Here is a 24,593-nt window from a genome sequence, read left to right on the forward strand (position 1 = left end):
GGCTATCCAATACACTGCTATTTTTTACATGCTATTGGACGCATTCAATAGAAGAGATTTGTTCCATTTAAGTGTTAAAACGGACAGAATCCTCAATGCAGAAGTGTCTGGGCCTGAAGGGAATGTAGGCTACAGTAGACAGAAAGCTGTAGCAAATCGGAGGATGCAGGTAAACAGCTGTGAAACACTGAATAATACTGATGGTTTTAACCATGTGCTTATTTCTGCAAATCAACTCTGATCTTTAGATAAGTTGCCGTAAGCCATGTCTAATATTTACACTGACATTACTGTAACGTTGTGAAATAAAGCGACACCTAGTGGTAAAATAATGCACCAAAAAATCCTGATAGTTATACTTTAGATAGCCTTTCATAGATCATTGAGCGTTATTAGGCTCTATGTACCCTATATTTACCCATTTAATAGTTTTCCATAACTATTTATAAATGATGATAGGCTACAAAAGAAAAAAAGAATGCTGACAAACTAGGCTACTGCATAATAAGAACTACATCGTTTTCACCTAGTGCATATTACATGCTGTGCATAAGTAGCCTAGTTTGCTAGGCTATACATTTTTTAAAAATATCCTCATGAAGTCATCACAAGACAACACATTGTCATTGTCTTGATCTTCAAACTACATACTACATCAGGAACGCTTGCATTTTGAGGCTTTGTTTTCCTATTCTTAACAGACGTATTTCAGCGACGGACACTTTGCAATGTGTTGTAATTTTGACTTCCGGACCAGTCAAGGGTCACGCTGTAAGAGAAGGTGGTGCAGAGGGACCATTCATTCTGTCCGATTAAGACAACAAAAATCCTTCCCAGGCATGATTAGAACAGTTCTGCGAACTGGGGGTGCCCTTTTAAAGGTAAGAAGGGAACATTTCCATCTGGTTTGTAGACTATTACATTTCTTGGAAAGCAATGCTAGCCGGCTAACTTCAATCTGTAACGTTAATGTTAGCTGCCCAACCTCCTGATCATCATTGACAACTGCTCTGCCATATGAAGTCCTAGTGAAATACCTTCTCAAATGGAAACTTCGAGATGAGTTGAATTTACTCTGATATTTATTATCGCAGTGATTACATATGAGGTCATCTTTCCTCAGTACTGAACACTTATTACTTAACTTGAATGCTGGTATTTCAGTCCGTGTGTAACGTAAACGTAACTTTACAAGAAACTGTCAACTGTGGGTCAGGTTATATTAATGTCTGGAGTGATCAGGTCAGTTGTCTAACACGACATTACATTGCATCAGACCCATTAGACTTTCCTTTATATGACTGCTGTTGTCGTCAGATTGCGTCAGATTGAGTCCAAATGATTGACAACTCGTAATAGCTTTACCATGATGTTACATCGTAATTGTGTCACAGGCTACCAGGCAAGAATAGTGCTCCTTTCAACATAATCTTGAGCAGCAACATCATTTCTGAAAACCGAATATTGTCTTGTGACCGACCGGATAAGACTATATGGCTGCCTGGCTATCCTCAGCTGTCGTCCTTATAGATGTGCCACAGACAGCAGAGACAATACATCCTTCTGTATGTGCCAGTACTTAATTACATGAGTATGGATTTTTAATTTACAAGTGAAATATTATGTTTAACTGGAAGAAATGCTCCAAGATGAGGCTTTCCATCTTTCATGCAGTCAGAGGTATGGTCACCTCCTCCTCATGTCAAGATTGCCATATACAAGTTGACCTCGTGTCAGAACTGTCTAACCCTCCTCGGTCATGTTAACACTTCAAAACCTCATTCCCTCAAACTTCCTCCTCTGTGAACATGTGCTATAATATGACTGGATAGGCTGGCCTTTGTGTAAGATAACGGTTCTCAAACTTTTTCTGTCTTTCCCCACTTTGAGGTTGGGGAACTTTCAAACCACACCTGACCCCAACAACCCTGCATTAAAATACTTTTTTTTTTTCACATCTTGTTTCAACATTTAGATGTTATTTTAAATCATATGTCGGTCTGTTTTGAATTATGTTTGTGTGTGGCTATTTTGGCTATCTATGATCTTCCTTGCTAAAAAAAAGAAAGGCATTATTACAAAAAAATTATTACAAAAGCACCCCATCTCTCACTTCTCTATTCCCCACTAGTGGGGCCTGCCCCACACTAGTCAGCCACTGGTGTACACAGGGCTCAAAATTAGCACCAGCCACCAGCCAAATGCTGGTAGATTTCAGACAGAAAATCATATTTCCTATTGAATGGCTGGTGGATTTCACCAGTTCATCTGTCTCTGGCCGGTAAATATTCACATTTCAGAAAGTAAATTTTGACCCCTGGGTGTACGACATCTGACCTGGTCGTTGTGTCCTCTCTGCAGCACTCTGGACGGAGTGTACCAGGTCTGTGGACTCCAGTGCAGCAGCGATGGGCCTCCAGCCTCCCCATGAACACTGTGGTGCTGTTCGTCCCTCAGCAGGAGGCCTGGGTGGTGGAAAGGATGGGCCGCTTCCACAGGATCCTAGAGCCGGTAGGGTTTGGACTCATCCTGTGTTGCAGAATGAGAAAATGTGTGATTGGTGAAATTTGTAATTTGCGTTTTGATCTGTGGAGTTCCCTGAACTATATTCGTTCGGGGTCATCTTTAATGCATGATTTTTTCCTTTTCTGCAGGGGTTAAACTTCTTAATTCCGATCCTGGATAGAATCCGCTACGTGCAGAGTTTAAAAGAAATAGTGATTGATGTGCCGGAACAGTCTGCAGTGTCACTTGGTAAGGAGAGATCATTTTCACACCTAGAAACCAACTTCCACATAAAGCATGTTCATGGTGTTAACCAGAGCTCTTTTCCATTTCAGATAATGTCACACTACAGATAGATGGAGTTTTGTACCTCAGGATATTGGACCCCTTTAAGGTAAGTATATTTAGCCAAATCCCCTTACTTCTCTATTTTAAAGGCTTTTGGAGCATTGAGTAACTAAATACGGGGCCACACATTGATTTCAGTTTTTTTTTTAACCATGTAAGTTGGAAAAGGAAGTGCCCCATAAACTTGAAACCTAAATTAGTTTTTCTTGTGTAATGTGGTAAAGAGTGCATATTACTGAGCTGCTTCATCAGGGAATCCACATGTACTCGTACGTAGGCATGTAACAGTGCAAGGTGGCTGTAAGTAACCGTTATAGCATCTCTCATGCAGACTCTTGTCTTGTGTCTCTTTTCCAGGCCAGTTATGGAGTGGAAGACCCAGAGTACGCGGTCACCCAGCTGGCACAGACCACCATGAGATCAGAGCTGGGAAAGCTGACCTTGGACAAAGTATTCAGGGTACGAATATTTAGGTGTATTACCTGGTGGTGGCACTGGGTTGTCACTGGTTCCTATTGCCAGTGCGAATGCAAATGAAAAAAAAGGCTCCTAGTAGTTTGTTGAACTGAATTCTCAGCGGGCTGTTCATAGAACTGTGTTCGTAGAACTGCCATGTCTAAATAATAAACATCCAGTTATAGTAAAAAAGTTTGTGCACATCCCAGGTCAAGATGCAGAACAAGGGTAAATCATAAAAAATGGAAAAAGGTTTGCACACTTGAAATCCTTCTTTTTAGTTTTATTCTCTTTTCTTTAGCACAGAATCAATCATTCTGTGCTAAAGAAAAGAAAAGAAAACTAAAAAGAAGGATTTCAAGTGTGCAAACCTTTTTCCATTTTTTTTTTTTAAATAATAAACATGCAGGTTTTTGGAGCCATAGCAATGAATCAGTCCACTGTGATTTATGTACTTTTTTCTCTCCTGGCCGGCAGGAAAGAGAGTCGCTGAACTCCAACATCGTCCACTCGATTAACCAGGCGTCGGACGACTGGGGTATCCGCTGCCTGCGATACGAGATCAAAGACATCCACGTTCCCCAGCGGGTCAAAGACTCCATGCAGCTGCAAGTAAGTGTGGCACAAACTGATCTACCGTTTCTACTGATTTCATAAATTAAAGCCAAATACACTACTCACAAAAAGTCAGGGATATTCAGCTTTCGGGTAAAATGTGTTGGCCTTTGTTTTGATCATTTGCTTGAGATGCAGAAATCACCATTGCATGCTTCTACTTAAAGGCCCTACTTTCATTATATAATACCACTGTAGCCAGAACGTTTTGCATTTTCCATAAATTTCACTCGATATCCCTAACTTTTTGTGAGTTGTGTATATGACACTCCATAGCCAGGTCAGGTATTTAGACATCTTTATTCATATTCCTTTCTACTGTACCTTGTTTTATAGAAACATTAGGCTGTAATGTCTTGAATTATTTTTTCCCAGGGCTCCTCAAAGTAAAATCATGTCTAAGTCCCTTCTTTCTTTGTGTGTGTGTGTGTGTGTGTGTGTGTGTGTGTGTGTGTGTGTGTGTGTGTGTGTGTGTGTCTGTGTGTGTGTCTGTGTGTGTGTCTGTGTGTGTGTCTGTGTGTGTGTCTGTGTGTGTGTGTGTCTGTGTCTGTGTCTGTGTCTGTGTCTGTGTCTGTGTGTCTGTGTGTCTGTGTGTCTGTGTGTCTCTGTGTCTGTGTCTGTGTCTGTGTCTGTGTCTGTGTCTGTGTCTGTGTCTGTGTCTGTGTCTGTGTCTGTGTGTGTGTTAGGTGGAAGCCGAGCGGAAGAAGAGGGCCACCGTGCTAGAGTCCGAGGGACACAGAGAGGCGGCCATTAACGTGGCCGAGGGAAGCAAGCAGGCGCAGATCCTCGCCTCTGAGGCCGAGAAGGCCGAAGTGATCAACAGAGCTGCTGGTGCGTTTGCGCCTCGTAACTGACCACCTCGACACAGCAGGAGCTGCAGAGGCATTTAGCACATCATCGTTGCATTCATTCATTGCTTCACATTCGTTCCTTAATTTTGGAAAAGTTTTCATGTGTTCTTGGTAATAGTGTCCCCTTTGTTCTGTCAGTTTATTGGAATGTACGAATACACAGTTTGTGATTATTGTGTACACTGTAGTTTATTGTTATATGGGTTATCAAGCCCAGTCATGTCAGTATTTAATTCAAAGATATCCATGTCAAGCTTGGAAAAAATCATCATCTCTTTGCGGTGTTTTCCCAGGTCAAGCCAATGCTGTGCTGGCCAAAGCAGAGGCCAAGGCTAAAGCCATCCATCTATTGTCTGAAGCCCTCACCTTACAGGTAGCACACAAATATTAGAAAGCATTAGGTCAATATAATGTATGCAGGTCAATTCAGTGAAAGTGATTGTTAGTCATCATAGTATTTGACTGGAAATTAAATGTTGTATTTTTGCCTTTTGATTTGTTCACCCAAAATTGATGTAAATTGTCCATTTTAGAGCCCGGCTGATATGGGATTTTTAAAAAACGATATTGACTTCAGTCTTTATGAATTTAAAGCCGATAAGGATAGATCAGCAAATGGATAATAACGTTGGATAACATCGGCATGCCGATTTATCGGTCGGGTTGTAGTACATTTTGACAAATATTAAACCAATATAAGACGTTTTTCATGAGGCACGTAGTTATTTTCATTCTGTTTATTTGAGTAAGCAAAAGTCTTGTTTACATCTACCTTGCCCTTTACAGATCTATCATGGAAATGTGTTTGTTTTGAATGTTTGTGCCTGAGCTGATAAATCAATATAAATTAAATTTGACGGCCAGATGTCATTGATTAGAATTGAACAGGAAAGTGACCTCATTCTGAAAATGACGGTCTCTGTCCTACCTAAGAGACTTTCATTGACCTGGTGATGTTGATGCGGCTGTGTGAAATACTGATCCATGCGCTGTATATTTAGTCTGGTTTTCACCATAAACTCAATCTTTTAAGATTGAACATTAGTCTGGCGAGGCTGCGCTTTGTTTCTACTGCACTTCGCGTCGCTTAAGCTTCGTTTTCGGCGTGTCACCGGCCAATAGCGTGCCAGGACTAGAGTATGGCCGTTTCTGATTGCAGCCAAAGGTTCTGGCAGTAAACAGCGAAAATAGATCTGCTGGTTTCCAGCCTGAGCTGCCCGGGGCGAAATTCAAATTCCCCGGAAGTTCACCCAGCCTACTGTATGTTCCCTCTTTCTCTGCAGAATGGGAATGCCGCCGCGTCCTACACTGTGGCTGAGCAGTACGTCTCAGCCTTCTCCAATCTGGCCAAAGAGTCCAACACCATCCTCCTGCCCTCCAACTCTGGGGACATCTCCGGCATGGTCACTCAGGTAAAACGACACCCACTCCACCACCCAGCCACTGTTTGTCTTGAAATGAGTGGACCCCCTTCTTTCTTTGGTGTAAAACTGATTCCCAGGCTCACAGGTCTCTCTTTAACTGTCAGTCGATCTGAGAAGTAAAGGGGACACATTTGTCAGCATGATTGTTTGTTTTGTGAAGCGTTACCTGAACGAGTCAGATTTCCCCGCCTAAATGGTCCAATGACTTTTCTCAATCCATTTCTCTCTCTCTCTCTCTCTGACTCTCGGTCTCTCACTCACACTCTCTCTCTCTCTCTCTCTCATTCTCAGGCTATGAGTATCTACGGTACCCTCTCTAAGCAGAACCAGACTGCAGCAGCGCGACTGTCAGCATCAGCATCACCAGACGACACGGCCCAGAAAGAGAATGGCGCATCTCAACCTCCTCTCCAGTAGAGGGCGCAAGCCCCAGCCAGAAACTCACACTGACTCAAATACACAAGCTATCCTGTTTGCCATCAAGGACGAGGAGGCGACTGTGGAGTTGATTCATCTGATTCTCCACATTTGCGTCTCAACAAAGCCCACTCAGGATCTGATGGTTGAGCTTTGCTAACTTCTCCTGTTATGAAACAGGTTGTTGATGAACTTACGTGCACTCTAAGTTAGGGGGGTTATCATAAAGATAGTTACACAGGAGAAGAATACTATGAAGATATGATGACATTGTCAGCCTTAACAGTGAGAATGAGAATTCTTTTCTGAATTTTGGTTTTCTTTTTTTTTTCTTCTTCTTTTTTTTCCATTTACATGGCCTGTCAGCCATCATGTTGGTGAAATTGTAGGTTGCAGTCATCTTCTATTTTCTTTGGCCAGCTTTCAAGTGCAAATACTTCGGGAACAATTTGGATTCATGGCTTTAATTTACAGAGTAGAAATGTCTGATAACATCCTATGTTTATGGAAGTGGCCCCTGCAGTTGTTAGAGTCCCTGTGTTGTGACAATCTCAATGAAGATCATTTGATGGAAATAACGCTTCCCAAATATGCCCATAAAGGCCCATAGAGGACTTTGCCATTATTATCCAGCTGTGGACTCAATGTAATTACACCAATGTGTTGACCCACATTTGTGAATGTTGTGAGTGAAGTTAATGGGTAGAATAGCCTTGGGCTTTATGGAGTACATTATTTGTCATTTTTTGTTTATTTAATAGTCTGAGGTTAAGAGTATATCTTTTTAAGAAGTCCCACCAGATCAAGTCACAGTATCACCCAAAGCACTTGAGAATTGCAGTTGTATTTGGAAGGAGAAAAAAAAAAAAAAACAGTATGGAAATTAGTGCTTTGCTTTGTATCTGCAATATATGCTATTGACTTCAAATATTGAGGCTTAAGGATAGGATGGTGAATATCCTTGAGTGGCAAAGTCAGAGCCCTGACTTAAATACTATAGAAAATATGTGGATTGACTTGAAGAGAGCAGTCCATCGCCATTCCCTACAGAATTTGACTAAATTTTAACATTTCTGTACGGAAAATTGGGCAAATATTCCCCTATCTAGGTGTGCAAAGCTATAATAGAGACATATCCAAACAGATTGATGGCTGTAATGAAAGCAAAGGGAAGCTTTACAAAGTATTAAGTCAGGGGTATGATGACTTTTCCAACCCTGTTATTCTAGTTTTTCATTTTTTTATTAATTTTCAGATCCAGTGCTCTCAAGCGCTTTAGAACCTTTGATCGGAATAGCCGTTGCTGCATTGCTTTAGCTTGAAGTTACTTTCCGATTGAACAACCATGTGTGCGGTCAATTAGAATATGAATGGAATACACCACCTCTTTTCACTCTGATTCAAATTCTACTCCGATCAGCAGTTTTATCATGTGCACCAACACATGGTATAAAACAGGAAAAGTACTATTCACCTTTTATTCCTAATCTGAGAAACTCCACTTTTTCTAAATCTACACTGAATTTAATACAAACAAACAAAAAAATAGAGAAATAAAATGCTTTTCTAAACCACTATGTCCTACAGTATTTCTTTCTATTTAGTTAAACATGCAGAAGAAATAATACAAAGATGACCAAATGTGGAACTCTGTGCCACTGAAGACTGTTTAGAGACGTTTCGCTATGATCATGAATACCATCTGTGGAATGTTTTGACAATTAGCTGCCTGAGCCTGACAAAACATGAAATAATGTTGAGATACAGGAAATGGTTGATTTCAAATCTCTTCCCAAGACATTAGAGCACAACCCTTTCAACCAGTGAGGAGTTGGTCCATATTATCTTAAATACACCAGACTAGCATGCTCCAGTACTGTAAGGCAGCTGCTTAATTTAGTCATATTAACACACAGGATGTAAAATATACTGAAATGCATTTCATTAGCAGTACACTGCTTTCAGTATGTTATGGAATGTATACATTATTATTATCTGGTCATATTATTTAACCTACAGTACTCAAGTTTCTATCTAATAAATTCTTCCAGTGCTGACGCAGTCTGTTACAGTAAATTGTTTTTTCTTTCAAGTTAGACATTAAATTATACACCTTTAAAACTTACACAATAACCAGAAATGTTCCTTAGAAGCAGAATTTGAAATACATAATTTTGTGTTTCACAAAGATGTCCAGTCCATGACTTGAAGCAGATATTTATGCTTTCCAATCCACCAATGTTGCATCAAATTGCTTAGTGTCTTTGAAATGTTTGGATTTCTCCATTTCTGTACCGTACTGTATGTAGTTTTTGTCAGACATATTTAGCACGCACACGGTGAAGACTACAAACAACACCCATAAAAAGACAAACCACATGCACAACACACAGAAATATTAACACAAGTCTCTTCGCCGTGACTTTGGAAACACTTTGTTATGTGTCTAATCAGTTTAGTTGTCATCAACAAAAACTACACACCGCATCTTGTTTGAAATAAGCAAGTACTGAAACATGGTGCAACAGAGGCGTGGAAAGAGTATCCCTTGGTTGTGTTTCCTAACACTTATGATATCCATCATCTGCTTGACCAAAACTAAAAGAGGAGGGGGGTTGATGAAAACAAAATGAAGTCTTCAATGAAATTAAGCCTTCTTTTGCAGTTCGTTCACAAAAAGGACACAAAGCTCTTTACCCAATATAAGGAGATTGGGGTACTATCTTTGCCCATATTAGGAGATCCGGATCTCCTTATTTGGGCACAGATGGCAACTTTGGATCCTTTTTGTAGACAAAATTCAGAGGTCTTTAGTCTTAGTCTAGTCCTTTAAATATAGTCATAGCTGAGTGGTGCCTGGTGTTACTGAGTGTGACCTGATCCAATGATGAGCCTGGCTGATATCCGCTGAAGTCTCTCCCTCAGGCCCTGAAGCTCCAGCTTCTCTGGAAGGGCTGTTGGAAGGGCTTCGTCAGGGTGCGGAACATCATCTGGGGCTTCAGCTTCGAGGGCTTTTCCGGAAGCACGGCTGCCTCGCTCTCTGGTGTGGGGAAGCGCCGTGTGTAGATCTCAGGGTACGACCTCTGGAACTGAACAGAAGCATATGGGGCGACAGCAGGAGTTAGCCTGAATTCATCAATACACAAGGATAGCGCAGTACAGATAACGATAGTAAAGAAAAGTACAGATTAAACACAACTCTGGCAATACAGGATAATAGGTACAAATAAAAGTAAACTGAGCTGGCTTGTAGGATTTGTACAAAATAAATAACATTACTCCTAATGGAGTACTTGAGGCCTGCTGTGAGCTGTGTGCTGAACTCAAGTCCAGTCAGTTGTACCTGCTTCATCTTCTTCTTCTTGTCCTTGACGGACATGTTCTTGTCCTGAATGATGCCCTCCAGCAGCTCCACCATGGCGTCCTGCGAGGCCGAGACGCGCTGCTCCTCAAACTCCTCGCGGCTGATCTGTCGGCAGAACGTCGGCGGGTCTTTCGGGGACATCACAGACGTGTCGGTGTCTGCTCCGGCGTACTTTATCTGTGCGGTAGAGCGAAAAGAGCAGGAAATGTCACTTTCTGACTAAAGCAGCATTCACACCAAGAACAATGACTATAACCATAACGCTAAAAAGTGTCCATGCTGGCAAACGATAAGAAAAGTCTCTCCTCGTGATGTGAACACAGCCATCACGGAGTTACTTGACAGTCTGTGTGATGCAACCTGCTGGTGTTGGATGAACCAAACATAATGTCCCAGAGGTGTTCTATTGTATTTAAATCCAGGGACTGTGGGGGACAGTCAATGGTATCAACTCCTTCATCCTCCAGGAACCGCCTGCACACTCTCACCACATGTGAAAGGGCCATTCTTATGTAAATGCTTTAATATACAACTGCTATGTAAAGTAAGTGGTTGACTTCCTCAGAGATATGCACCTGTACCCGGCGTAACTGGCTAACGTGCTCTTCCACAGACTTCTGGAGGCCGGCAGGGACCTGCAGCGCCACCTCCTGGTTGTCCATCATGAAAGTGACCAGCTTGGTAGCCAGCAGTTCATCCAGGTCCACCTCATCAGGCGAGGACAGGATGCAACGGGAGAAGGTCTGAGCCATCTGCACACCAACACATAACAAACACACAGACAACCATAAGCTCTCTAGGATCACAAACACAAAATTGGTGATATGCAATTTGGTCAACATTTTATTTCCAGCTGCCATTAATATTTTTCTAAGTATCTTATTGATACTGTAGACTGCTTTGAAATGTACAAATCAAAATCACACACAAAAGACTGTAGAAAATGTCTGTTTCAACACAGGACTATGAGTGTCGGCTATGTGCTTTGTTCAAGTATGAGTGTGAGTGTCCGGATACTGGCAGGATACTGTCAGACGCAAGAGTGCGTACCAGCGTGCGCGTTGCTATGGCGTCGTTGAGTGGTGGCAGGGTGGGGTTGTGGCACACGCGGGCCATGAGGCGCAGCAGGAGCTGCAGCTTGCGGCGGTTGGCAGGGGGCAGCAGGACACAGCACACCTGCACTGCTTCGGACGCCACCTGCTGCTTCTGGAGCAGGCCTGGGGGGAGACACACACACACACATACCACAGACATACACACACACACACACACACACACTAAACAACATGGTAAAACATTCACAGACTTTCACAAACGCAGGGGCAATGGGATGGTATCAGGAAATGACAGTGGATCAGATCAATTTTTTTCTCAGTACATTAGCCATTTGCCCCACAGTGACCCCAATGCAGAGGTCTTCTTTTTTTGCCTTTTAAAACAAAAAGGAGACCAAGATAAGGCACTGCTTCCATATCTATCTAGTAGATCTAGCTAATATATTTAACTGTTGTACTTCTTGCTATTGCACCATTCTCTTTACTGTAACACTGCACATTTCCCGATACTGTGACAAACATGCACATTTCCTGATACTGTGACAAATGAATGATGAATGAGGGATATATGGTGCCTTCATGTGCTATGGTAATTATGGTAAATACCAAAACCCGAGGTCAAAAATGCACATGAACACCATCTCATGTGGTATTTTCCAAAGGGCAACTCGTAGAATATTTTGATGGACGAGTTGCCGAGATGAGATAACCTTTGACATTTTCAACATGGCGGAGAGCAACGGAAGAGTTGTGAATGATAGCATTGTTTACTACTAAACATTTTTTGCTACTGTTAGCAGATATTTTTTGTAGCCTATACAATGTTGTGTCATTGACAATTGTAATATAATGCTTTGACACTCAGTGTACATTTTTAAAAAGCTGTTATGGTTTGGTATTACCTGCCCAGAGCGATATGCTAGCTAGTGATGAGTGACAGGTAATTTACTCATTTCCTAACAGTACGGCAACAAAGCACTTGAACACAACACACTGGTAACTACCAGTTCACAAATGGAAAATATCATCTTTTCCATAGCACGTAAATGCAGCAATAGTCTTATCTTTAAAGAACACCTTAACCTACAACAAAACAACAACACACAAAACAAGATGGTTGGCCACTGACTCACCAAGAATGTTGACAAACACCTCATAGAGCTGGAATGTCAGAAGAGGCTCCTTCAGCTTCTGAAAGTACTCGGCCACCGTCCTGAAGACATCTCTCTCAAAGCCGGGGTACATGGGCTGCTTGTCATTACAGCCATTGGGCCCTGGCCGGATAGGAAAACAGGAAGTGACCAGTCAAGTAAAGCGACTTATTAGAATGATAAGAATTCCAAGGACTATTTTGGAAATCCAAAACATCTCAGTTATTTTTTCAAGTTCAACGTGTGCAAGATGTTTACAAAGTGAATAAGTAATCGTGTTAAAGGGACAGTCAGGAACTCCGTAGGAAGTTGCAGTGCAGATGCCTTTGTCCAAATCATCAATCCCCTTGCATCAAATATTGATATTTTTACTTAAATATTAAATTCTCCCATTCATATTTGGACTCATCCACCAATTTGACATACCGGTACTAATACTTCATGCATCCTTATGGTGGCCCACTTACTGTGGGTCAAGTATTGTGACAGTATTTGTGTTTTGTTTTTAGTTACACATCAGACTCTATGAGTATTTCTATACAGTCTATGCTTCATACTCACAGTTTGCCAAGCACTTCATAGCGGACAACACCCAATGTGGAAGGTCATCTATTTGTTGCGAACAAAAAAGGTTAAGACAACATTAGCAATCAAACAAATGCTGAAAAGGCACTATTTATGAAAACAGACCAGAGAGGCAAGGTATGTTTGAAGAGAAAATCTGTTTTGGTAAGACATGAATCACAGCCTAAGAAATGGGTACACAGGTTGCTCAACTAGATTCCCTCACACAAAGTCAAATAGTTATGTTAAACCTTACAATGTCTGAACAGTGTAGTCTAAAATACTTCCCATCATAAATTACACAGAGAGGCCTATTACCTGTTTTGTTTTTTAGGACCACAATGCCTTGCTTGTTGACACAGTAGACATTGTGAATGATGTGCTTTGGGTTGACATGCTTGGAGTCCAACACACCCTCCAATGACGGCAGTCCAAGCCCACGCTGTAACCTGGCAACGGAGAGACCAGACCTTTACACTGAAGCCCTCAACGAGCATAGGCACAAGATGCACTATGAGATCTTGCATGGTTTTTAGAGCAATTTCATGTTTGTCTCAAATCATAGCCATCTCCCTTTGATCAGCTTGCTGCCTGCACCCTGAATACATTGTGAAAAAATCCGGTCTCTGGAGACAACACAGGGGCTGTAAAACGTCAAACAAACACTGGGGCATAGGATGTGTACTAAAACATAACAAACCATATTTCAGTCAAACACCAAGATGTTTAGGGGAGGGGTTGGGGGTTGGTGAGCATGCACATATGGGTTGGGGGCAGTGAGAAAACTTGATTTAGTATGTTGTAAAGTAGTGTTTTGTTTGTTTATGTGGAACGTCAACAGAAGTAAGATCATTCAGGATCTCGAAGTGCACCTTTAAAGAAGAAGGTCCTGAGCCTGCTGTTGCACACTTACTCAGCTATTGTCATGGCCCTCCAGATCTGATCCAGGTGTTTTGCCGTGATCTCTTTCCTCCGGATAAGCTTGCATTCGTGTACCTCTCCAATAGCTATGCTGTGTCTCTTATTCCACGTCTCTGAATTCTTCAGGGGGAAAAAAGAGACATAATTTGTATCATGATAATAAAAGGATACAAGGATACAAGGATGTCACATGCATATGATTACTAATGTAAAGAATGCAGTGAAATTGAGAAGGGAATGATGAATTAATTTCCTTACCATTAAAGTACGAAGTTCTCTGTACTACATGCAAAACTAAAATATTGTCCTCTTTCCATTGTTGTTTAATATGGAAGCTGTATCAATATTTCTGGCCTTAACATTTACTTACAATCAGGGGTGGAAATTAGAATGTGAAAATGTATCAGGCAATAGCAGATTTCTGGTCAAATTAACCAGCCACTCAATGTTAGAATATGACTTAACGTCTGAAATCTACCAGCCACTCTCACATTTTACCAGCATTTGGCTGGTGGCTGGTGCTAATTTCCATCCCTGCTTACAATACTTACAATTAGATATTAGCATCTGAAAGCGAGATTAAAAATAATCAGAGAAATCTGGGATGTTTCCTCACCAGGACGAGAGGTTTCAGGGGGAGACTTCCCTGCGACGAGACCTCGTCATAGTCATCCCAGCGGGGCAGCCTGGGCAGGGTCGAGCTGTCAGCCTGCCGTGGCTTCTGGGGCAAAGGCTTAAGAGGAGATTCTGGGGGAAATCTGATTTCACAAAGAGACAAACTTAACACCGAGTTTAAAACACTGAGCTATGAGCTACTGAAGGAGCTACAAAATATACTGACACAAATGTCTATAGATGATCAATGCATTTATCACTAACAAACAACAGAACAGAAACAAATTAAAACAGTCATTACATTATAGCCATAATAAAGTTCAATAAAGTCGCCAAGCTTTCAGATAATCAGGGTCAATGTTGCATTATCAACAGTCCATAGCATTAAGTCTACAAAGTTGCCTACCCTAATAGTAACAATTACCAACTGTTACAAAATGTAACAGGTCAGTAGGCTATCAAGTTATATAGTATCTGCAAGGGAAGGGAACAGAAAGTTCATTCTTGCGAAACATGTTTGTATGAATCTATGGTGTTTCACTAATGCAAAACATGGAGAAACCGCTTAAAAATCATAGTTTACAGACACCTGTACAAGTGTCCATTATCTTCAAAATCCTCTTTGCCAAACCGGCCTTTCACGTCCTCAATTACGTGGTTCTTCTGGAATTTCCTCAAGAGCTGAAGAGTTTGGTAGCGAGTGACTTCGGGTCCAAAGTTGTGGTTCCGCTTCAGAAGCTCGTGGAGCCAGTCGATAGCCTCTGAGCCAGTGAAGCTGTTGTCATAACTACGAAAATGTAGCCTGTGTCGACGCAAAGGCATTCCTCCACGAAAGAGCCGGATAGTTTCATTCCACTGAAGGGGTATACAAGTCCACAATCAATACTGGACAAATGTGAAAACTTCCGACATCAACAGCACAAATGTAAGTTAATGGATAGGTAGATCAACTGAGTCCTAACTTGCATTACATTCCTCGGCTAACGACTCACGATAGCCAACGAACAAGCGATAAACATCTTACCAACTTCGTTGCCCTGTAAGGTCCCGGTCCGATCATTTTGCCCTCCATTTCAAAACAGGCTCAGTTTCCAACTGGACCCATGTAGCAGCTACCTTCAATCTATTTCATATTTCCAAGTAGTGTTTTTTCGCATAGGTAAACAAGCCTTGGCATTAAAAGTGAACAGCCATTCCAGCGTATGCGCTGAAGAAGGTTTGAAATCCTGGTACAAAGCATCTTGGCAAATGATTGGAGTACGTGGGAGTCACATGACAGTGACCATAAATGGTGTTCCTGGCGCAAGGCCGCAAGGAATTCTGTATGGGAATTTTCAGAGTGGTAGATAACAAATGTTCATCCCTCACGCTGATCCATTTTCTGCACATTTGTTAGGCTAACCAAGAAACACAGAATAAAACTTAATTTGTGGTTCAATAATTTATTTTTGTAATAAAAATCACATGCAACATTTTTTACAATCTTTAACATTTGCACTTGAGTTTGGCATCATGCTAAAGCATCTTAAAAAACAAAATACAAAATACAAAACACATTTAACAAAATCTGGAGACTGGAGCTTCGCTCCTTCACTGAGAGTCAATGAAACTTTCAGTTAGCCCCCTACTGAATTAAAAAAAAAAATAACCTTGAATAAGAATAAGACTTGAGCACAGTCCAAATCACAATCTTTTTTAAAAAAAATACACAATAATTCCACACATTTAAACAAACAAATAAATATTTCAAGTAGAATCACATTACGAGTCACATCCATCCTCTGGGTAGCTTGCGGTCTACCCATCAGGTCTGTGAGTCGGATACTGTTCACAGGGAAGGTTAATCAAGCTCCAGCTGCCTTCACAGCAGCACTGGGGCAGCCATCACATCCACTTCCACTGCAGAACAAGTTCACACCAATACCAGCTTCATAGCGCCACTCACTCAGTCATAGTATGTTACAATATAAAAGCAGCACATCTTCTTCAAATCCAAATCACCAGCTCTTTTTTGTTCAAAACTTTAAGTACTTCCAGGACAATGTTAAAACAAGTGATCAGTCCCCACCAAAAAGAAAAATCCAGGTGTGATGATACGGGGCAATGTAGTTCTATGCCCACTCATTGCTTACGGCCACCCACGCAACCCTTCCTACCCTCCTCGTGACAAAATTCTGGCATTCTTGATCAAAACGTAATTCTATTAGTCTTTAAACATAGTGACCGAGCAAACTCAACAATAACTTAAACATAAGGGTTGATCAAAAACCTGACAATACACAATGAAATGGTTAAAAATGAAAATAAATACTATTCAATCTGTCCAGGGAAGCACTTCGCTCAAGTGACTTGTTCACTGCTGCTTCTTGTGCGGGCCACTCCCATTTTGCTCCTGTACCTTTGGCAACCTCTTGCCCCTGGTGTAGGCGTGGTAGTAGAAGTTGAGGAATAGCACCAGAAAGATCAGTCCATACAGGCCAATGACGTACACGAAAACTGGGAACTGGTAGGAGCACTCCTTCATGAGGACGAATTGCCCAATGTGTGCGGTCACCATCACAAACTGAATCTGGGAGAAAAAAACAAGAGACAACTTCAGGAACCAGATAAATGGACCAGGACTTACTTGACATTTCTATTCAATTTCTAAACAGCTGTTGAAATGTCACTCATTGTTAAAGTGGACCTACCAGCTGAATAGTGGTCATGTACTTCTTCCACCAGAGGTACTTCTGGTAGGCAGGTCCCAGGGCAGCGACGGCGTAGTAGGAGTACATGATGACGTGCACAGTGCTGTTTAACAGGGCATGGAAGGTCCCGAGACCACCTAAAAAAGAGGACATGTTACAGTTCACCTGTCCTGAAGACACAACAGTAAGCACTTTGAAAGTGAGGGAACATGGCAGAGTCAAATGACCCCAACACAACTAGTTGAGCAAGGCAGTCATATACTGTACATGTACATTATCCAAGTAAAGTTGTTGTCCAAGTGATGTTGAATATCAGACACTGTACCTGCAGCAAATTTGACTCCAAACCACCAGGTGAAGGGCATGATTGAGTGATGGTAGACATGAAGGAATGAGACCTGGCTGTTCTTTTTCCGAAGCACAAAGAAGATCTGGAATAGAGAAACATAGATATTGTCTATAAACTTAACTGCAGCGGTCATGGATAGGCTATTTATTAGATTTTTTTTCTACAAAAAGGTATAGAGGAGCCCTAAAGATCATGTCATTTATTGTGCTTCAAGTTGTTGACATTTACAAATGCATATTATAGCTGCACAAAGGAATAAAAGGCAGTAGCCTAAACACTTACAGTGTCCAGCATCTCGATAAACTTGGAGAAGTAGTATAGCCAGCAGGCCTGTGCCATCTACAGAGAAGGAAGCAAGAGAACAGTATTAAAACACATATACATTTCCCCAATCTGACAACACATTGTTTGTGTTTTTAATATAACATCATGGTCATTGCCAAACAAATCCTCTTACCCGAATGGCTAGTGGAGAATTGGAGTAATCAACAATGTCACACCGGTAAGAATATCCATTAGCCCAACCAGACATCAGAAACTAGAAGGGGGAAAATGAATTACAGTCAGCAGACATCCCAAAATCAAACAGAATCTGGGCAACTTTTAAAAGGCAAAGGAAAACACTTTTTGAATGACTCTTACAACGAACCTCATAGATCAGGTATAGTGAGAGACCAACAATGCTGAAGTTGTAAACTATCATGGGTTTTTTTAGGTCAAAGGGCTTGCGGTTCTCCATAATCCGTGGGCCCAAAGTGGTGACGAAGTAGATGTACGATGCAATGATCATAGTCTGAGGGACTGGAGAGGACATCAGCGGCCAGTCTCCGACCCGCGGATCTTAAAAGAATAAGCAGAACATCATGTTGATAATCGGTCAAATGTTTAGACCAAAGTAGCCTATGATGAGAGATTCAACTGGACAGAACAACATTAGGCTAAGGTAACACATACCTGCTGCTTTGATCCACTCATCGTACATAAGGACTGCTTGGGATGCCAAGGAGGAGTTATTAGCCATTGCTTTAGGCCTACTTTGATTCCTGGAAAATTATGACATAATAGTTAACCTCGGCTCCGCTACTGCGACCATATCCGTAACAGTTTCGCCAATGAAGTAGCCACAATGAAGTTCTGATAGCATTTTGATCACCAATACATTTCAACCAATAGCCTACTGTAACTTTATATCTCTGAACGTTCACTAACATCACTTCTCGCATCGGTTTTAAGTCAACTGAACAAATCCCAGGCTAAGCCACATAATTAGAAGCTGGTCCCCAATCAATCAAGTAAGGGAAACGTGACGTCTTGAACTCCAGAGATAACCCCGTCTACAAAATCCCAACATGGGCACCTAAAATCGGTGAAAATGTTGCAACGAATCAACACGACAAAAACAGAACTTCTCCATAATTTCATTCCCCTACCTTCAAATTGGTTCTCTTCTGCCTCTTGGGCGCGTTTGTCCTCTTTTCCTGGTTCACTCAACAATGACTCACCTGATGCTGATGTGCCCAACTTTATTGTCACCCTCAGCAGGTGTCTCCTCCCACAGGTGTGGACATTTCGGCTTCCGGCACCTAACCGAAACTCCGCTCATTGGCTGCCGTTTTGCCAGCACAGCAAGACAGTTATGAGGAGAATGTTGTCTTGCATGATTCCATGTCAACTTCCACATTCTCCCTTGAAATTGGAAATATTCCACGAACATTAGTCTAAAATAAAAACATGCCTTCCTTGAACAATTTACCTAGCCTACTTTTATTTTTATTCAGATTCCATTCAGTATATTTTAGGCTAAGCATCAGCTATTTTAGGGTGAGCATAATTTGTGCAAAACTGTGTGACCAATCGGAGACGTCATGGATGGATCATTTCAATGACAGTAGAAATCCTTCCTTATGGGTGTGTAAACAGTAGTTAACACATTAACTCTTCATTAGCCTTAGTCTCAATTGTCAATTGTGTGCCAAGGGTCATCCAGCTGGATCTCGCCCATGCTGAGTCTCGCCCACCCTGAAAACAGCCATAAAGAAACTCCCGGGGACTTTGAGATAATTGCGTGTCTGTGATGACTGACTGTTTGATGACCCGTCCATTGTTCAGGACAACTCTTACTCTCAATTGTACTATTTCACCTGAGGAGATACAGCTGAAGTGAAGTAGCCTTCACTCTCACAGTCTCACTTTTTAAATTACTGCCTCAAACTTTGTAAATTACAACCTTTTAAAATGTTTACCATAATTACATTACACTTTCCATATTGCACGTACACACACTGCACTTTTGCCCCCTTCTCTCTCAATCTATTTATTGCATTCTTTCTAAAATTGTCCTTATCCTTTTAGTTTGTGATCCCTCATGACATAGGCTACCTGCCCAGAGAAGTTGAGCAGTTAAATGCCATTTCAGAAGTTTTACAACAGTATTTCTATGTAGCCTTAACACAAATAAAATCCTTGAATTCTTGAAACTAAATTCTGAAACATTATTGTCCATGTACAGTAGCCTATTTGTTGTGTGTTTAAATTGTAGAACTGTGCCACAGTTAAGTGGAGAAATATGGGAAATATCAAATATCATATCATTATGTGTAGGCTACTGAATAGGCCCAATTTAATCACGATATGTCCAAAATTTAATATTAATGGACAAATGGAAGATGCAATATATTCCTTCCTGGAGGTGACAGTGAGGACACATTGGTTGTGTTTCAAACCGCTAACTTGCACACTTCAAATACTTACTGTATACTTATTTAATACAGAGCATACATTGGAACAATATTGACAAAGTTGTGCACAACGCAAGTAAGCACTCGTGCAGTGTTCTGACAGAACTATGCGGTCACTGACACTGAATAGTCGGCATTCTTCACACACATGACAACATGACAACACTGCACACCAGACAAGTTTGTGACAAGCATAAATTCACTCCAGGGTTAATACCTCACATTCCTGGTCTGTGATGTTTTGTTTCCGGAGGTAAAGGAGCTCTGGCTTCCATTCTAAGAACTCGGAAGTTTAGGTGGTGCTGTAACTGTAAAATTCCATTTTCCGGTATCTGGTGGTACACATTGTATCATATACACAAATCTACTTCCCAGAACAAAATATGAATGGCCTTTGGATAGATAGATAGTAAACAGGATGATAAAAAGCAAATCAACAAATCAACATGACTAAAAAGGACAGTTATATATATATATATATATATATATATATATATATATAAAATATATATATGTATGAAAATACAAAATACGAAAGGCCAGCAATTTTAATTTGGTGTCACCATGTTTCCATCAGACAAATTCATTAGCTACAGTTAGTCCAATATTCATCAAAAGATATATGTACTCTGGTTCTCCGCATAGGGTTAGTTTGCCAAATGCAATCTGGGTTTTGAACATTGTAGATACTAATTTACTGACATAGATTTGAGTCGTTAAGACATCATAACAATCTTCTATTGGTGGTGAGAACCAGTCTGTCCTGAATATCCAGGTCGTGAGAGAATTCTGTGAGGACTCTGTTAGGTATTGCCTCATACAGAGTTAAAGGGCTAGAGAGTTTCACAATTCCTAGGGACTCCCTATCGCTCAACATCAACCAGAAACCTCAGGAGAAACTCAGACTGTGAAAGTGCCACTGGTCTTTCTGCAGTGAAAACAAAAATCATCAGTGAACAGGTGACACAACAAGTACTTTGCAACAAAAATAATATTATTTATTATTTATTTAGCTGAATGGAAACAGAGCTTGGTGTACCAAATAGCAGTAGGCTACAAAATATTACTGACACTCCTGTCCTGAACACGCTTGTCAATTTGACTCCATCTCATACTCCATCCTCTACTCTTGCAACTTTTTTGTATGCTTGCCTGTGTGTGTGTGTGTGTGTGTGTGTGTGTGTGTGCATACCTGTGTGTATGTGTGCATGCATGTGGGTGTGCCTGTTTGTGTGTGTAAGTGTCTGTACGTGTGTGTGTGTGTGTGTGTGTGTGTGTGTGTGTGTGTGTGTGTGTGTGTGTGTGTGTGAGCTGTGAGAGTGTGGATAAGTGTGTGTGTCTGCGTGTGGATGTGTGTGTGTGCATGTGTATGAGTGTGTGTGACAGTCCTGCCTTGTAGCTCCTCTCCTCATCATCCTCTATCAACCCTTCACTCAACACCACCATGTAAAGGCCGGTGGGTGTACACTACAGTCACTAAATGTACATTTATTTATTTCTATGCCACCCATGGATGAAATTCCAATGCAGTGCCATTTCTGGCTAAAGGTTTATGGTTGTGAGGAGCTATATTCTTTTGCCTGGACCCATGTGTCATAAAATTGTATTGGTTAGCTATATGGATTGCACTGACAGCCCATTTCATTCTTTACAGTGTAGTAATAACATGCAAACACATTAAAATAACATGTAGTGAATAAAGACTCTATGGTGGGGGAGTCACAGACCAGACAATCACAGACCACAGTAAGGTAAATACTGCTGCCTTTGGCATTTATACCTACTTCAGACTAATAGTCAAGTTAACTAGATTATTGGGTAATTATGTCGTTATAGTGCCTCGGACCAGCTACTTAGGCTCCTTAAGTAAACTATGAGTGCATGTGACATCAGCTTCAAATTTGTGTCATGCTTTTTGAGTGTCTGTTTTTGACGGTTTCACTTAGTGTTTCATGAATAGCCCGAAAGTGAATGGCAGTAGTATACAGTATCAGCTGTTAACTCAGTGCAGTCGTTTTTCTTACTCATTTCTGCTAAACCAACGCCGGTTTTCATGATGAATGCACAATGAAAGCCTTTGAATAGTGTTTCTTATGCGTTCATGAGCCCCTAGAGGGCGCAATTGGATCCTTTTTGTGCGGTTTCGTCAAGGGCTTTCATGCACGATACACATTCGGAAAATTAGTCCTTTGTCTTTTTTTTCATAGTCCTTTGTTTAATTTTGTGGACTGTGCAGATTATGTCATGTATTTGTTCTCTACTGTAGTAAAACGTTGAGTAGTTTCTGTCAATAATTGTAATGTAAGATAATTCAATGAGAATGGAAATTAAAAATTATGGTTATCTATTTATTTTAAACCCTTACATTTATTTGAAAACTCTTACTGGCCTGTTTCTTAAATTAGAGACGCTGAAGAATTCCAATGAGAACAACATGATCTTTTTTAATTTGGTATGGTCACTAGGCCTATGGTGCAGACTATAGGCTATTTGTCAGTGTTATTTTGATAGCTACTAGTGCCTTATATTAGCCTACATAAGATCAAGCAAAATGGCTTCCACGAGGTAATTGGTTGATTGTTGGTGTATTATTGGCAGACAGGGGTTTGAGCCTACAACTATTCAGGCTAAATGTTGACTAGTCAGATGTGTTTTTAAAGTGTCTCATAAGATCCTGCAGAGGGCGCTATGCAACAGCATTAAAGCCATATCTGAGGCCTGGCCAGGATTTACATGAGACGATGTTTTTGGAATTTGTCCCAGGCAGTGCAAATTACATGACCAAAATATGTATGTATATAAGTATGGTATGTTATATATCACATGGTAGGCTACGTCGGGCAACGAGTGCACATTCCTGGCTCATAATTGACATATGAATGGAAACCCATGCAACATAATTTCCAACAAACACTTAGATGAACTGGTCAATATAGACTTGCAATATAGACTTGCTGTGGAAGTTTTGCAGTGAGTGACGCAGTACTGTGGTATACACTGATCAAAATAAATACTCGGCCAACTGAAAGTGAACACTTTTGGAATTCTTTGGGCATTGAAAGGTGTACTGTCTACACTTTTCTATGTGGTCAGCTCTTGTTCAGTTGGCCAGGCAGTGTAATCATCACAGGCCATAGATGAGGGGGAAGTTATGGCATACGCAGGTGATGCTCAGTGGTGATCTTAAAAAAACAATTTACCCAGGCTTATTATTTGAGAGGCATTTACATATTAGTCACTTGAGCAATGGAAACATTTAAACACCGCTGAGGATATAGACATATCATTTTTCTTTATTAATCTAGCAATTTACAGTGTTCATATTCCTTTACAATCCAATAAGAAATGTCACTGTCCTCTGAAACGTAATAAAATTATCATATTAATACAATGAATCAGAAATGAAATATAAACATGCAAGTTCCTTTTTAAGCACGACATGTTGGCAGCATCTCTACAGCAATCTTGATGTCATGCCTGCTCCAGTTACTCCCAGTGGCACCTCATTACCCTGTTGGGATAATCACAAGCACCTCTCCATTCAAGACTGATGAGTTATACTTTATCCTCCCTCAGTTTCAGCCAGTGCTTGGGCTTATTGTTGGGTTATGTGCTGTTGGGTTATTATTTCTCAGTGTGAGAAAGTACCCTATAGCTTTTCGATGTGTTTGGTTGTGACTGCCTACACCTCGTGAGTTCCTGTTTGTACCTAACCTGGCTATCACCAGACCAAGCTCTATCTTTTGAGATTGAACATTAGTCTGGGGAGTCTGCGCTGTATTTCCACTGCACAAGAGGCGTGATCATTAGTCCAAATGTCTCTGTACGCTTCGATGGTCCTTCAACCAATCAGACCAATGATCCGGGTGCGCCAGGTGGATAAGCCCATTTGTGATTGGTCCCTGCACATTTGTAATTGAAGCAGGAGAGATAAATGTGCAGGTTTCCAGCCTGAGCTGCGAGCGAAATCCAATCACCGGCATATCAGGCTGGGTTTACCTAGTCTACCCTGCAAGCTTTGAGGAATAGATTCTACCTGCACTTGCATCCAGTTGACACAAGTGAGTCTTGCATAGCCTTCAAACTGGACTCACACACTATGGTGCCGTTGATAGCCAGTATAGCACACCAGTCAGGCTCAGCCAATATAATGAGGTGACCATCATTTAAATACCTCTTTGATAATCATCCTGTGGAGTTTCATAGTCACACAGTCGATCATTATGCAATCTGTCAAGTGAGCATGTGTTAGATATAAACACCCTCCGTAAACATGGCCCCGTATCTTTTTCAGTGAAAGCCACAGGGAAGGGAATTATTGGACCTCACCAAGTAAAACTATGAGCTTGCTGAAATCCTAGAACTCCCTGAAGAAATAGACTATGCTTTTATTTAGATTTAAAACGAATCCATGGGAAAATGCAGACCTGGTGCTATAAACACTATGGACAGGATAGGCCTATTCCCATGAAACACATTTTGAAATATTCTTGTAAAAGCATTATGTGCCAAAAATGTTAAAACATGTTT

General features: G+C 41.0%; 3 protein-coding genes across 3 annotated transcripts; 1 reads left to right on the forward strand and 2 right to left on the reverse strand.

Annotated features, from left to right (window-relative positions):
- Positions 1-747: 747 nt before the first annotated feature.
- stoml2 (stomatin (EPB72)-like 2) lies at positions 748-8,140 on the forward strand. The gene is made up of 10 exons (XM_062553773.1): positions 748-881; positions 2,362-2,511; positions 2,655-2,754; positions 2,841-2,899; positions 3,211-3,312; positions 3,787-3,921; positions 4,611-4,755; positions 5,069-5,148; positions 6,059-6,187; positions 6,491-8,140. Exons 1-10 carry the CDS (start codon positions 840-842, stop codon positions 6,614-6,616), a joined length of 1,068 nt encoding a protein of 355 aa, XP_062409757.1. The 5' UTR covers positions 748-839; the 3' UTR covers positions 6,617-8,140.
- Positions 8,141-8,490: 350 nt separating this feature from the next.
- Positions 8,491-15,449, reverse strand: LOC134100536 (DEP domain-containing protein 1B-like). The gene is made up of 11 exons (XM_062553772.1): positions 15,311-15,449; positions 14,876-15,141; positions 14,288-14,429; positions 13,664-13,791; positions 13,069-13,199; positions 12,748-12,795; positions 12,169-12,309; positions 11,031-11,197; positions 10,556-10,732; positions 9,960-10,157; positions 8,491-9,705 (listed from the first exon to the last, which is right to left on the reverse strand). Exons 1-11 carry the CDS (start codon positions 15,356-15,358, stop codon positions 9,538-9,540), a joined length of 1,614 nt encoding a protein of 537 aa, XP_062409756.1. The 5' UTR covers positions 15,359-15,449; the 3' UTR covers positions 8,491-9,537.
- A 263-nt stretch (positions 15,450-15,712) lies between these two features.
- LOC134100538 (elongation of very long chain fatty acids protein 7-like) lies at positions 15,713-18,874 on the reverse strand. The gene is made up of 8 exons (XM_062553775.1): positions 18,756-18,874; positions 18,280-18,368; positions 17,975-18,165; positions 17,783-17,863; positions 17,608-17,664; positions 17,302-17,407; positions 16,977-17,113; positions 15,713-16,855 (listed from the first exon to the last, which is right to left on the reverse strand). The coding sequence occupies exons 2-8, from the start codon at positions 18,344-18,346 to the stop codon at positions 16,640-16,642; spliced, it is 855 nt and encodes a 284-aa protein (XP_062409759.1). The 5' UTR covers positions 18,347-18,368; positions 18,756-18,874; the 3' UTR covers positions 15,713-16,639.
- Positions 18,875-24,593: the final 5,719 nt, after the last annotated feature.

This window comes from Sardina pilchardus, chromosome 14 (genome assembly GCF_963854185.1).
Source record: "Sardina pilchardus chromosome 14, fSarPil1.1, whole genome shotgun sequence".
NCBI lineage: Eukaryota > Metazoa > Chordata > Actinopteri > Clupeiformes > Clupeidae > Sardina > Sardina pilchardus.